At 39.1% G+C, this 15,911-nt stretch overlaps 1 protein-coding gene across 1 annotated transcript; it reads right to left on the reverse strand.

Moving 5' to 3' along the window:
• Positions 1-10,308: 10,308 nt before the first annotated feature.
• On the reverse strand, positions 10,309-11,353 carry LOC309973038 (heterogeneous nuclear ribonucleoprotein A1-like). The gene is given in 2 exon segments (XM_082856958.1): positions 10,309-10,798; positions 10,802-11,353. Coding segments are annotated over 2 exon segments (1,023 nt in total). The 5' UTR covers positions 11,339-11,353; the 3' UTR covers positions 10,309-10,312.
• Between the last annotated feature and the right edge of the window lie 4,558 nt (positions 11,354-15,911).

Here is a 15,911-nt window from a genome sequence, read left to right on the forward strand (position 1 = left end):
CGACAGGACTGAAGAAACAGAGACTCCACTCTTGGAGGGCACACACAAAGTAGTGTGTGCATCGGGACCCAGGGGAAGGAGCAGTGACCCCACAGGAGACTAAACCAGACCTACCTGGTAGTGTTGGAGGGTCTCCTGCAGAGGCGGGGGGTGGCTATGGCTCACCGCAAGGACAAGGACACTGGCAGCAGAAGTACTGGGAAGTACTCCTTGGTGTGAGCCCTCCCAGAGGCCGCCATTAGCCCCACCAAAGAGCCCAGGTGGGATCCAGTGTTGGGTCACCTCAGGGCAAACAACCAACAGGGAGGGGACCCAGCCACACCCATCAGCAGACAAGCAAATTAAAGTTTTACTGAGATCTGCCCACCAACGCAACAGCCAGCTCTACCCACCACCAGTCCCTCCCATCAGGAAACTTCCACAAGCCTCTTAGATAGCCTCATCCACCAAAGGGCAGAGAGCAGAAGCAAGAAGAACTACAACCCTGCAGACTGTGGAACAAAAACCACATTCAAAGAAAGACAGACAAGATGAAAAGGCAGAGGGCTATATACCAGATGAAGGAACAAGATAAAACCCGAGAAAAACAACTAAATGAAGTGGAGATAGGCACCTTACAGAAAAAGAATTGAGAATAATGATAGTGAAGATGATCCAGGACATTGGAAAAAGAATGGAGGCAAAGATCGAGAAGATGCAAGAAATGTTCAACAAAGATCTAGAAGAATTAAAGAACAAACAAACAGAGATGAACAATACAATAACTGAAATGAAAAATACACTAGAAGGAATCAATAGCAGAATAACTGAGGCAGAAGAACGGATAAGTGACCTGGAAGACAGAATGGTAGAATTCACTGTTGCGGAATAGAAAAAAGAAAAAAAGAATAAAAAGAAATGAAGACAGCCTAAGAGACCTCTGGCACAACATGAAACGCAAAAACATTCGCATTATAGGGGTCCCAGAAGGAGAAGAGAGAGTGCAAGGACCCGAGAAAATATTTGAAGAGATTAGAGTCAAAAAATTCCCTAACATGGGAAAGGAAATAGCCACCCAAGTCCAGGAAGCGCAGAGAGTCCCATACAGGATAAACCCAAGGAGAAACATGCTAAGACACACAGTAATCAAATTGGCAAAAATTAAAGACAAAGAAAAATTATTGAAAGCAGCAAGGGAAAAAAGACAAAGAACATACAAGGGAACTCCCATAAGGTTAACAGCTGATTTCTCAGCAGAAACTCTACAAGCCAGAAGGGAGTGGTATGATATATATAAAGTGATGAAAGGGAAGAACCTACAACCAAGATTACTCTACCAGGCAAGGATCTCATTCAGATTCCATGGAGAAATCAAAAGCTTTACAGACAAGCAAAAGCTAAGAGAATTCAGCACCACCAAAACACCACTACAACAAATGCTAAATGAACTTCTCTAAGTGGGAAACACAAGAGAAGAAAAGGACCTAAAAAAATAAACCCAAAACAACTACGAAAATGGTCATAGGAACATACATATTGATAATTACCTTAAATATGAATGGATTAAATGCTCCAACCAAAAGACACAGGCTTGCTGAATGTATACAAAAACAAGATCCATATATATGTTGTCTACAAGAGACCCACTTCAGACCTAGGGACACATACAGACTGAAAGTGAGGGGATGGAAAAAGATATTCCATGCAAATGGAAATCAAAAGAAAGCCAGAATAGCAATACTCATATCAGATAAAATAGACTTTAAAATAAAGAATGTTACAAGAGACAAGGAAGGACACTACATAATGATCAAGGGATCAATCCAAGAAGAAGACATAATTATAAATATATATGCACACAACATAGGAGCACATCAATACATAAGGCAACTGTTAACAGCTATAAAAGAGGAAATTGACAGCAACACAATAATAGTGGGGGACTTTAACACCTCACTTACACCAATGGACAGATCATCCAAAAATAAAAATAAGAAAACACAAGCTTCAAATGACACAATAGACCAGATAGATTTAATTGATATTTATAGGACACTGCATCCAAAAACAGCAGATTACACTTTCTTCTCAAGTGTGCACAGAACATTCTCCAGGATAGATCACATCTTGGGTCACAAATCAAGCCTCAGTGAATTTGAGAAAACTGAAATCATATCAAGCATCTTTTCTGACCACAACACTATGAGATTAAAAATCAATTACACGGAAAAAAACGTAAAAAACACAAACACATGGAGGCTAAACACTACGTTACTAAATAACCAAGAGATCACTGAAGAAATCAAAGAGGAAATCAGAAAATACCTAGAGACAAATAACAATGAAAACATGGCAATCCAAAACCTATGGGATGTGGCAAAAGCAGTTCTAAGAGGGAAGTTTATGGCTATAAAAGCCTACCACAAGAAACAAGAAAAATCTCAAATAAACAAATCTAACCTAAAGAAACTAGAGAAAGAAGAACAAACTAAACCCAAAGTTAGCAGAAGGAAAGAAATCATGAAGATCAGAGAAGAAATAAATGAAATAGAAACAAAGAAAACAATAGCAAAGATCAATAAAACTAAAAGCTGGTTCTTTCAGAAGATAAACAAAATTTATAAACCATTAGCCAGACTTATCAAGTAAAAGAGGGAGAGGATTCAAATCAATAAAATTAGAAATAAAAAAGGAGAAGTTACAACAGACAACGCAGAAATACAAAGCATCCTAAGAGACTACTACAAGCAACTCTATGCCAATGAAATGGACAACCTGGAAGAAATGGACAAATTCTTAGAAAGGTATAACCTTCCAACACTGAACTAGGAAGAAATAGAAAATACAAACAGACCAATCACAAGTAATGAAATTGAGACTCTGATAAAGAATCTTCCAACAAACGGAAGTCCAGGACCAGATGGCTTCACAGGTGAATTCTATCAAACAATTAGAGAAGTGCTAACAGCCATCCTTCTCAAACTCTTCCAAAACATTGCAGAGGAAAGAACCCTCACAAACTCATTCTATGAGGCCACCATCACCCTGATACCAAAACGAGACAAAGATACTACAAAAAAAGAAAATTACAGACCAATATCACTGATGAACATAGATGCAGAGATCCTCAGCAAAATACTAGCAAACAGAATCCAGCAACACATTAAAAGGATCATACACCACCATCAGGTGGGGTTTATCCCAGGGATGCAAGCATTCTTCAATATATGGAAATCAATCAATGTGATACACCATAATAACAAATTGAAGAACAAAAACCATACGATCATCTCAATAGATGCAGAAAAAGCTTTTGACAAAATTCAACACCCATTTATGATAAAAACTCTCCAGAAACTGGGCATAGAAGGAACCTACCTGAACATAATAAAGGTCATATATGACAAACCTACAGCAAACATCATTCTCAATGGTGAAAAACTGAAAGCATTTCCTCTAAGATCAGGAATGAGACAAGGATGTCCACTCTCACCACCATTATTCAACATAGTTTTGGAACTCCATTCCACGGCAATCAGAGAAGAAAAAGAAATAGAAGGAATACAAATTGGAAAAGAAGACGTAAAACTGTCACTGTTTGCAGATGACATGATACTATACATAGAGAATCCTAAAGATGCCACCAGAAAACTACTAGAGCTAATCAATGAATTTGGTAAAGTTTCAGCATACAAAATTCATGTGTAGAAATCTCTTTCATTCCTATACACTAATGATGAAAAATCTGAAAGAGAAATGAAGGAAACACTCCCATTTACCACTGCAACAAAAAGAATAAAATACCTAGGAATAAACCTACCTGGGGAGACAAAAGACGCGTATGCAGAAAACAATAAGACACTGATGAAAGAAATTAAAGATGATACCAACAGATGGAGAGATATACCACATTCTTGGACTGGAAGAATCAATATTATGAAAATGACTACACTACCCAAAGCAATCTACAGATTCAATGCAATCACTATCAAATTACCAACGGCATTTTTTACAGAGCTAGAACAAAAAATGTTAAAATTTGTAGGGAGACACCAAAGACCCTGAATAGCCAAAACAGTCTTGAGGGCAAAAAACGGAGCTGGAAGAATCAGACTCCCTGACTTCAGACTATACTAAAAAGCTACAGTAATCAAGACAATATGGTACTGGCACAAAAACAGAAACAGAGATCAATGGAACAGGATAGAAATCCCAGAGATAAACCCACTCACCTATGGTCAACTCATCTATGACAAAGGAGGTAAGGATATACAATGGAGAAAAGACAGTCTCTTCAATAAGTGGTGCTGGGAAAACTGGACAGCTACATGTAAAAGAATGAAGTTAGAACACTCCCTAACAGCACACACAAAAATAAACTCAAAATGGATTTGAGACCTAAATGTAAGACTGGACACTATAAAACTCTTAGAGGAAAACATAGGCAGAACACTCTTTGACATAAATCACAGCAAGGTCTTTTTTGATCCACCTCCTAGAGTAATGGAAGTAAAACCAAAAATAAACAAATGGGACCTAATGAAACTTCAAAGCTTTTGCACAGCAAAGGAAAACTAAAAACAAGACAAAAAGACAACCCTCAGAATGGGAGAAAATATTTGCAAATGAATCAATGGACAAAGGATTAATCTCCAAAATATATAAACAGCTCAATATTTATTGTTATTAATAATAAAGAAACAAACCACCCAATCCAAAAATGGGCAGAAGACCTAAATAGACATTTCTCCAAAGAAGACATACAGATGGCCAAGAAGCACATGAAAAGCTGCTCAACATCACTAATTATTAGAGAAATGCAAATCAAAACTACAATGAGGTATCACCTCACACCAGTTAGAATGGGCACCATCAGAAAATCTACAAACAACAAATGCTGGAGAGGATGTGGAGAAAACGGAACCCTCTTCCACTGTTGGTGGGAATGTAAATTGATACAACCACTATGGAGGGCAGTATGGAAGTTCTTAAAAAAACTAAAAATAGAATTTCCATATGACCCAGCAATCCCACTACTGGGTGTATAGCCAGAGAACACCATAATTCAAAAAGACACACACACCCCAATGTTCATTGCAGCACTATGTACAATAGCCAGGTCACAGAAGCAACCTAGATGCCCATCGACAGACAAATGGATAAAGAAGATGTGGTACATATATACAATGGAATATTACTCAGCCATAAAAAGGAACAAAATTGGGTCATTTGTAGAGATGTGGATGGATCCAGAGACTGTCATACAGAGTGAAGTAAGTCAGAAAGAGAAAAACAAATAGCGTATATTAATGCATATATATGGAACCTAGAAAAATGGTACAGATGAACTGGTTTGCAGGGCAGTAATTGAGACACAAATGTAGAGAACAAACATATGGACACCAACGGGGGAAAGCGACGGGGCTGAGGGTGGTGGTGTGATGAATTGGGAGATTGGGATTGAGATGTATACACTGATGTGTATAAAATGGATGACTAATAAGAACCTGCTGTTTAAATAAATAAATAAAATTAAATTATAAAATTAAAAATAAATAAAAATAAAAAGAACCTAAATAAAGACTTATGAAACCAGGCAATCTTTTCTCAGCTATTAATATATTTTTTTAATTTCATCAAATTAAAGGAAAGAATGAGTTTTAATAATCACTTCATAACAGATTTTATAAGTTTTCTTTCTCTCAAAGAGGGCTCACCCCAAATGTCATGTAAGTTTCAGTCCCCACAAAACCTGAATTCATCCCTGAATTAGATACAGATGTTTATACTTGAGTAACAAACAGGTTTTTTTAAACATAACACTGGTAGTGTAAAATATAATCTATTTCATCTCCACTGCATCAAGTGAGAGGGTCACCCCAAGATGTGGCACAAATCATTAAACACAAAATGTCCTAAAATAAAAGTAGGCAGTCAATCCAGTCACACTGAGTAAGACGTTTCATGTGTTAAGTCTAGGCCTATCGACTACCAGTGTTCTGTGTGTCATCAGTTAAGTACACCAATACAATGATATAAAAACTCTCAGCACAGGCCATACAATTAACAAGGCTCCCAGATCCCCATTTCTTGCAAACCAAATTCAAGAATAGGTATTCAACAGCAACCAGTTAGTTATTGCCTTTCTCACAGCAGTTTCTAATTTTTCTAATTATGGAACAACCTGCTCTTTTCATGTAAAGAGTAATTCTACCTATCTGAGCACAGCTTTCTGCTGGTGAAGACAGACGTGCTGGAAAGCCATCTATACATTCTGCTTGGTGCCCCCCTGCACCCAAAGACAAAAGTTAGGAGGATGATGAGGTTTAAAGTGTCCTTCTGGGGTCACGGACTAGGTTAAAACCAATGGCCTGCAGGACTATTAAGCCCCTAATTCTGACCTCATTACTCCAGGATTCCAACCAAATGAGCAAACTGGCCACCTGGTGCAACAGACACAACACACCCAGAACCAACTGAAATACACTCTGAGGGATAAGCATGTGGGGTCCATTTAACTATAGCGGTGCTTACTGGTTCCTTTTACATTTTTCTCATTGCTTATTTAACCCTTGTCATTTCTTCCACTTCAGCAACCCCCCAAAAATTATTGGCTTACATTGCTCCTTATGGATGTCTGATAAAATCATATAAGCACGTACTTGGCCACCAACACAGTGCTTCTAGAACTTGCTTCTCAGACACTCGCAAACCATGGTAACTCCATCAATGTCCTACGGTCATTTTTTAAGGTATTTAGTAATGAAAAATTTAAAAATAGAGAAAAAGTATTTCTGGAAAACTGAAGGTGAGCTAAGACATCGGTCGAGACAGCAAATAATAGCCCTATTTCTCTTTATTGTTTTCCTTCATGTTTTTTATTCCCCCTCCTTGCTTTGACTCTCTATAGCTCCATCTTCTGCCTCCAAACTCTACCCTATTTTGAAAATGTCTATGAGAATCATCATTTAGACAAGCAGATGGTTCTCACTGAGCCACAAAAGCACTTCTAGTCAACACGGCCAGAATTCCAGAGGCACCTAAAGCCCCCAACTCTCTACCAGAGCATCCGGTCACTAAAAAACAGTTTTACCTGTCCTCTCCCATCTCACTTCCTCTGGCCTCATTCAGGCCATGATTTCTTACTTGGTCTGTCACTTTATATTCCAAACTGGTCTCTGCCCAGCTCATCCTTACACACACACACACACACACACACACACACACACACACACACACTTACTTCAGTCAGAATAATCTGTAAAAGACTAAAACATTCAAGCCGCTTCCTGCTTAAATCACTATAGTAACCATACCCCACCATTATCTATACAATAAGACCCAGGAATCTGGATGTGACATGTTAGTCCTTCCAGGGCCAGGCCCCACCTCCCTCTCTAGGCACATCTCACAGCTCGCAGCACTCCCACGTTAGCCATACCCTCATGTGATTAACTAACCACACACTTTGGTTCATACTCCTGAGTATTTCTTTAGGTTTTTTTTTTTTCTCAGCTTCCTGGATAATTCTTACCCATCTTTCAAGACTCGGCTCTAGAAGCGTCTGAGATGCCCCAGGTTGGACTAAGTGCCTGTCATCTGGACCCCCACAACCTGTCATTCATTCCTCCACTGTACCTATGTTCATCAGACTATAATGAAATGCTACTTTTGTTTCTTGCTTCCCCAGAAAGATTGAGTTTCTTGAGGGCAGGAACCTCTTTTATCCGTGCTGTAGACCTTGAGCTAAAGCAGGGCCTCACACAGAATACCTAGGGATAAGTTTGTTGAATAGAACAGAATAGAATTAAACTTGGCCCGTGTGAGGACATGGGTGGCTTCCCAACCAAGGGCATTATTAATACTAAGCAGTGAAAGAAAATCTCTTCACAAACTTTGCCTCCAGGTGGACAAGTATTTCTCACTGCTTTCCCTAGTCTTGTACCCCAGATCAGGTGGACACATGGGGGTGCAGGGGTCCTGTGACACAGTACTGAAATGTGATCTCTGGCTGGCAACTACAGAGTGGGAGGTCTGCTACAGAGCCATCTCCAGGGCATGCTCCCATATCTAATGTTGCCATAGGCTCTCCCAGAGGAGGATGCTACACGCGCTTGCAACTGTGCAAAGGTGGCAAAGCTATAGGTCCCCCTTCCCATCTTCTGCCAAACTACTTGAAAGAGTGTTGCACTTTTACGTCTCTGTTTTTACCTTTTACTCCTTCCTGTGCCCACTGCATTTTTCCCACTCCCATTGCAATTTTTGCCTCACCACAACTCTAATGAAGCTGTTTTCCCTACAGTCACAGTGAGCTCCCAAATCAAAATGGCTATCGATGTCTTTTTCATCCCTACATATCTCTTTGTCTCCAAAGCTGACTACTTTATGCCTCCATGATAACATTTACTACATTTTACCTTTTAACTGTGCACATCTTTGCATACATGACCCTCAAGCCATCTTAGTGAAGGCCAAGCAGATTTTCACATTCATCTTAGGACCCCTATAACTCCTATGACAGCATCATATTTCACATATGAAACACAAATCAATGTTTGTTGACTCAAATTAACCCTAGAATAGTTTATCCAAAGATGAAATTGTGTCCCTCCATGGAAACCATCTACCAAGAAGTCACAACTTTAATAAGCTGACCTGTAAATGGGATGAGGGAGGAGTAAATAGAATTTGGTAAAATCCCCGATGCTCTTCAAACTGTCATTATATTCCACTGTAATTATTCTGCCCCAAAGTTCATTAGCAACTAAACTAATTCCATCTCCCTAGGGGCTACAAATTCAAGGGGAAGGTAAATTTGTAATCTGGTGTCCAGCCTCCAGTTTAAGTGGCTCTCCAGGGAGAATGAAATCAAAATGTCCAAGTCCCAAAACTAAAAAAGTCACCTGCATAGGCTTAAAAAAAATCATAAATAAAATGAGCTGTCCTTTTTAATTCTTTGTCTCAATGACAACTTAGTTCTTTGTGTTGCTCCCAAAGACACCACCACTTCTTTTCCTAGACAGAAAGCTTTTTGTAAATTAATATGAGACCTCATTTTCCAATATCATGAGTTTATGTATATGTATATAGACCTAATTCCAACTAAAACATACTATGCTGGGTATAGTAATCTCTTCAGTATTTGGAATTATTTAGAGGTTCCAGCTGCATCTAAACCAGGATATTCTAAAACCTGCCCATCAGCTTGTGGTGCCCTGGATTACCTCATGTCTCCATCAAGAAGAGATCTAAATAGCTCCTAAAATGACATTAGGATGTGAATTAAACACTCCAGTTAACACACACCTGATACAACAGTGGCAAACAAAACTCAAATATTTAATGCTGGCTGCATGCTGAATCTTTCCTCACCTGAAGGAAGTCTACATGTGTATATTTCCCCATGAGTTAAACCTGTGAAGTTCTGATATTCGCTGAGAGTGAATAAATTGGCCCTGTGCCAGTCCAAATGATTTGCATTTTTCCATTCCAAACTCTATTTGCATATCTTCAATAGCATTCTTCAGAATGTTTCATACTATATTAGGCTGGGTTTTAGAACTGTCATAGAGTTTCAAATCATCCATGTACTGCAGGCATGAGACGTTCACCTTCCCATCTTTGGGCTCTTTTGTTTTCTCAGGTAACGAATTGCAAACAGAATTTTAGTATCTTAGATGTCTAGAAATTCTCTGTATTTTTAAACTATGGCTCTCTTTCCCATGTGCTTTTTACCATATTAGTGATATTTCATTTAGTCGCTGTGATCTATAAAAAACCTAAATTTTGAGAATCTAACATAGAAGCATACATAATCTTTAGCAGAACTTGGGTTGGGGTCTTGAAGTAATAGATCTCTCCAGGACTCAGAAAATATTCCTTTTCTTTGATTTTCTTGCATCCAGATTTGCTGTGATGAGACACAAATGCCAGCGGAGGGGTCAGGAGCCTGTTTTTATGGGCAACAGGACTTCTGGCTGCTGTCATCTTCCCTTGCTTTTATTATTTATTTATTTATTTATTTATTTTTAAAAAGACACATTTATTCAGCGTCGTGATCAGACTATTACATTTAGCAATCAACAGCACGGGTGCAAACGAAAAAAGAAAAAAAAAAATCTACATTAAAACCCTTTGTTGGAATGCTTTACACTTCCCACAGAACAGAAACTAAAATAACCTGTTATACAATTAGTCACTAATACAGTCCTCGAGTTTTTTTTGCCCATACACAGGAGTATTGTCTAAAACATGTCTTCTTTGTAGCATCTAGGCCCTGCCAGCGCTGTGCTTGGCTGAGTTCACAAATCCGTTGTAACCTGTAGCTTCCCTGTCACTTCTCTGGCTCTCCTCTCCTGCTAAGCTTTGTTTCCTGGCAGTAATCAAAACCTCTGCCACTTCCATAGCTACTGCTGCTGCTGGAACCACCATAGCCACCTTGGTTTCGGGGTGTGGCAAAGTATTGGCCTCCACCACCATAGGGGCCAGAACTTCTGCCTCCAAAGTTTCCTCCTTTCATGGGTCCAAAATTTGAAGATTGACTGTTGTAACTGCCAAAATCATTGTAGCTTCCACCACCTGCAAAATTGCTTCCACTACCACCGCCAAAGCCACCTTTGCCTCCTCCGTTGTTATAGCTGTCACTCCCGCCATAGCCACTGCCCTGGTTTCCATAACCCCGTCCACCACTTCCATAGCCTCTGCTTCCTCCAGAGTAACCAGGGCCGCCTCCTCCATAACCACCATCATTACCAAATCCATTATAGCCAACCCCACTACCACCATATCCACCACCACTGCAGCTGCCACCAAAGCCACCTCAACCACTGAAGTTTCCTCCATGACCAAAGTTGTCATTCCCACCAAAACCACCTCCACGACCACCACCAAAGTTTCCAGAACCACTTCGACCTCCTTGGCTGGGTGAGGCACTATCCATCTCTTGCTTAGATAGGGCTTTCCTTACTTCACAGTTGTGGCCATTCACAGTGTGGTATTTCTGAATGACAATCTTGTCTACAGAGTCATGGTCATCAAAGGTTACGAAAGCAAAGCCTCTCTTTTTGCCACTGCCTCGATCAGTCATGATTTCAATCACCTCAATTTTCCCATACTGTTCAAAATAATCTCTTAGGTGATGTTCTTCAGTGTCTTCTTTAATGCCACCAACAAAAATCTTTTTCACAGTTAAGTGGGCACCAGGTCTTTGAGAATCTTCTCTTGAGACGGCCCTCTTTGGTTCCACAACTCTTCCACCCACCTTGTGTGGCCTTGCCTTCATGGCCGCATCCACCTCCTCCACAGTGGCATAGGTGACAACCCCAAAGCTTCTGGAGCAATTGGTGTTTGGATCCCTCATCACCACACAATCTGTGAGCGCTCCCCACTGCTCACAATGGCTCCTCAGACTCTCATCGGTTGTTTCAAAGCTCAAACCTCCTATGAAGAGCTTCCGCAGCTGTTCGGGCTCTTTGGGTGACTCTGACTTAAGACATGACGGCAGTGGTGGGGGGCGGGGAGAGTCAAAGATGCTTACTCGGCGGCGTCCACGAGCAGAAAGTTCCCTTGCTTTTAGATATGAGTGTTACTACCTGTCAAGGGAGGGCTTGAGCAAGGACATCAAATAATGCCTGGTGGGTGCACAATTTGCTCCATAACACCTGTGGAATGCCAAAGTTAGAGTTGCAACATCAACACATCTTTAATCGAAGATGACAATTTATCCATTAGAAAGTATTTTCACACTCTATTGGTAAAACAATGGTGAGGTCAGGAGTAAGACCTGAATAAAGTTGGAGGAATGAAATGTAGATGACAAGGATGATCAGCCAGGAAGGAAAAGGTAGAAAAAGGTTGAATCCAAGTAAAAAGGGCATCAGGACGAATAAAGAGAATACCATATTTCATCAACTCAAAGATGGCAATATCATCCCACCTTAACATCTGTGTAATTGGAAGCTGAAGATAGGCTAGGATTTTGTAGGTTTGTCCAAGTGGTCACAGCACCTAACTATGGCAAAGAGGGCTGACCAGGCCAGAGTGGCAAATATGTTTATTTCACCTGTCAACTCTGGTCAACAGGTAGAGGCTGCCTGGATCATAGTGTAGAGAAGAATTCTGAGGCTGTGTCTTAGTGAAGAGTGTTGGTTCCATGAAGAAAAAGGCTGTGATTGATGAGTGATGTCTGCCTGAGAAGAAGAAATATTTACAGGATTACCATGAATTTGCCATCCCTAGCCCAGGTTGTCCAGATTAAGTGGGACAACTTTAGGTAGATAATTCTCCCCAGAGGTAAAGAGTTTGACTGCCTCAGTCTGAAACTCTTGCTATGTAATCTACTCATAGAATTACTAAGCATGAATTTCAAAAGAGGGGATTGTCAGCTTACCAAGAAATTCTACTCTGAAGATAAACGGACAACTTTTTCTCGCATTTTTACTCTCTCCATTATATAGACTATGAAGATGCCTTGAGAAGTTCTAAGAGGAGAAAAATGTTAGTCATTCCTATACAGTAGCTAGGGAGAAGGTTTTATAAATTGGCTAGAATATATGGGTGGAAGCGTGTGTAAGTTCTTTATCCAAGCCCTAGAAAGTCCATTAAGTGAAAATGAAAACAAAGTTAGGTAATAAACCTTAAAGAAGCATTGTTTTTACATCAGTAGTAGCCTTATTAGAATATACATCAATTTTAATTTTGCTTCAGTTAGAAAAGGCAAAAGCCCTTGTCTCATATATGCCTAGTGGGGTATAAGACCACTCCTCATCAGCAATTGTCAAATCATTTGTTTAGATACCGTTTCTCCACATTCAACTCCCATCTTCCTGCATAAGAATAACGTTTCCGGGCTTCCCTGGTGGCGCAGTGGTTGAGAGTCCGCCTGCCAATACAGGGGACACGGGTTCGTGCCCCGGTCCAGGAAGATCCCACATGCCGCGGGGCAGCTGGGCCTGTGAGCCATGGCCGCTGAGCCTGTGCGTCCAGAGCCTGTGCTCCGCAGCGCGAGAGGCCACAACAGTGAGAGGCCCGCGTACCGCAAAAAAAAAAAAAAAAAAAAAAAAAAAAAAAAAAAAAAAAGAATAACGTTTCCTGAGGATAGAATTTAGTGATATATGCCCCTAAGAGAGCCACGGAGCCCCTGGAGCTCATTAATCCCCCCACCTTTTGTGAGATGCGGGCCTGAAATGGTTGGAGTTCACTTTAAACCGGACTGAATTTCAAAGCAAAGGGCTCTGAGGTGGCAAACAGCTCATTAATTCAGAGTGTAATTCAGTGGCAGAAGAATTGTTTTAAACGCACAATCTAAAACTATTTAAATTCACATTATAATTATAAACAAAAAGTATGCACTTCAAATTTTAAATCTGGATATGTAATCTACCGATAAAACTAATGAACAGAAATTTTAAAAAAGAGGGGACTGTCATCTTACCAAGAAATGCTAATCAACCTGCTTTTTGAAGTGTGCCTCATTTGCATCACAAGCATTATTATGAAAATTCAACATTATGCTTCTGTATATTGCATTGTACTGCTCTGCTGAACATCAAAAAAAGCAGGCAACACTTCCTCAAAGTGAATAAAAATGTAATAAAAAATCATGATCAAAGATAACTTCAATTCTCTGTTAATTTTACCTAATTCCACTCCTGGGATAAGAAGTCCTATTCATAAGTTTTCTTTCCTGTAACAAATTCTCCAGCAACCTTATGGTCCCTAAATATATTCCCAAATGTAACGCATGCATAAATAAACATGAATCAAATTTGCATAGCCTCTACCATAAATATGGCAGCACGTTCATAAACTCATTAGAGTTCACTGTGAGGAAAACTCATTACACTCCCATTAGAACATGGCAATTAAGTTTTTAAAATTAATGTTACAGAAGTAGTTTTACTCTTTTTTTAGAAGTAACCAATAACAAATGATTCACCAGTGCTTTCTTTGTATATTTCTTTTGTCTAAAAATTAAAAAATAATTTTGCTTTCAGCATTGTGCATGGTGAAAAATTATAAGTAGATATTGTCTAATGCACCTGGGATTATATACCAGTTTCTTTATTTTCTATAAATTTAAAGCATTATTTTCCTAAAAAACTGAGATAAGAAAATCAAGCATGGAAAGTTTTAATTATCGTTGTTAATTATTTTAGCTGAAGAATGTGCCAAATGGTAATAAACACCTTATAAACTGAAATTAAATTTAATTAAAAATTTAAATGCTGAAAAATTACATGTTGAAAGGTGCTGTGCAATTTTTTTTCCCCAGAAAGTGTAAAGTATATACACTAAGACAATAGGTACTTAGTATTTTTAAAAAGTTAACATTTAAAGCCATTTTTTCCATAAATTGATTTTATCCACAAAACTTTTGTATATTTGTAATTAGAAGTCTAACGATATTACGTTATATTTTGACTACATCAAAAATATTTTGTGGCACTTTCCAGTTGAAATAAATATCAGCCATAGACCACTTACATGTATTAAGAGAAAAAAAAACACAAGTGTAAGAGCAAGGCTTAGACTGAGAAAAACAAAAACTGTTTCAGTAATAACCATTGCTGTGAAATTCTCAGGTCCTCAGTCAGTTACTGGGTGACAAGTGTCTCTGTTATTATTATTCCTGAAAAAGGCCATTTGAGGGGAAGGAGCATTTAATAGCCCAAAAGTCAACCAGATCTTACTGATCGTGACTCATTTCTATAGCAAACCTCTATTACTTCTCTGACAGATCAAATTAAATTCTGCTTGGGAAAGGGATGGGACACTCCTCTTGGTTGAAGCAATGCTGTAATTTTTATTCCTGCTGAGTAAATAGCCTCAAGTCAAACTACTTGCCCTGACTAATGATCAAACATATCCAAGAATTCTGTACAAGAAATGCATTCGTCTCTCCTTTGAAGTGCATTGCTGGGAGAGTAATTGGGTTTGCTGGAGATTTTCCTTAGAACTGCAAAATAAATTTCTTGGCTAAGCATATAATCAAGCTACCGATTTTCTTTTTTTTATTAAATATCTTCTTGTAAGAGGGTGGACACTGAATAAACATGTGCCTCAAAGGAATGTCAGAATGATACACTACTGTCTCTTTGCTGACAGGAAAATTCTCAGCAGTGTTAGGTTAAAAAATTCCATCAGAAGAAACATTTCATTCAGTCATATAATCCCCTCTAGAAATACAAATGTGCCTCCTATATATTAATAACATTATAACTAGGCAGTCAGGAATATACAAAGATGAATATGACATAGAAACTGTCCTGAAAGAACTTATGAACTAGCAGGATAGGTATTATAGAAATAATTTTTTTAAACTATACAAGAATAACCATCAAGTCAGGATGCGATAAGGCTATCTTAAGAATGCCACAAAATAAATGCCACAGGGCATCTGATGAGAAAGAGTTTACTTTTGGTGAAGATGGTTAACAGAGGCTGTTTGATGATCATTACTATTATGTGAGCTAGGTATGCAAGAATGGATAGGATTTCAACAGGTAGGTGGTGGCTGGGGAGGCTTTTCAGGCCAGGGACAAAGGCAGCGAGGTAGGCGCTGCTTAGGAATGGAGAATAGTTCAAAATGACCGAAATACTAGAGAGAGAAGATAGACGATAAATTTAAGGAGACAGACATAGCCAGAACACGCAGAACTTGAATGCAGACATCATTCATGGGGAGTGCACTGGGAGCTTCGGAAGTCCCTTCTTCTTCTGTTGATATTCCAGAAGAAGATATCCAACTGTCCTTTTGACAGTTAGTTGTCTTGGGCTGACTTTAAACACAGTAATCATAAGGACCGGTTTGCCTGGGAATGTCTGTTAATACTTCTCTTCTTGAGAAAAAGGTGTATCTCTTTTGTCTGGACGTATATACATTTAGACTAAAGTGGAAAAAAAAAAAAAAAATGGAAACAGGATCTAGTCAG

Source organism: Leucopleurus acutus (assembly GCF_964270905.1).
Source record: "Leucopleurus acutus genome assembly, chromosome: 16".
NCBI lineage: Eukaryota > Metazoa > Chordata > Mammalia > Artiodactyla > Delphinidae > Leucopleurus > Leucopleurus acutus.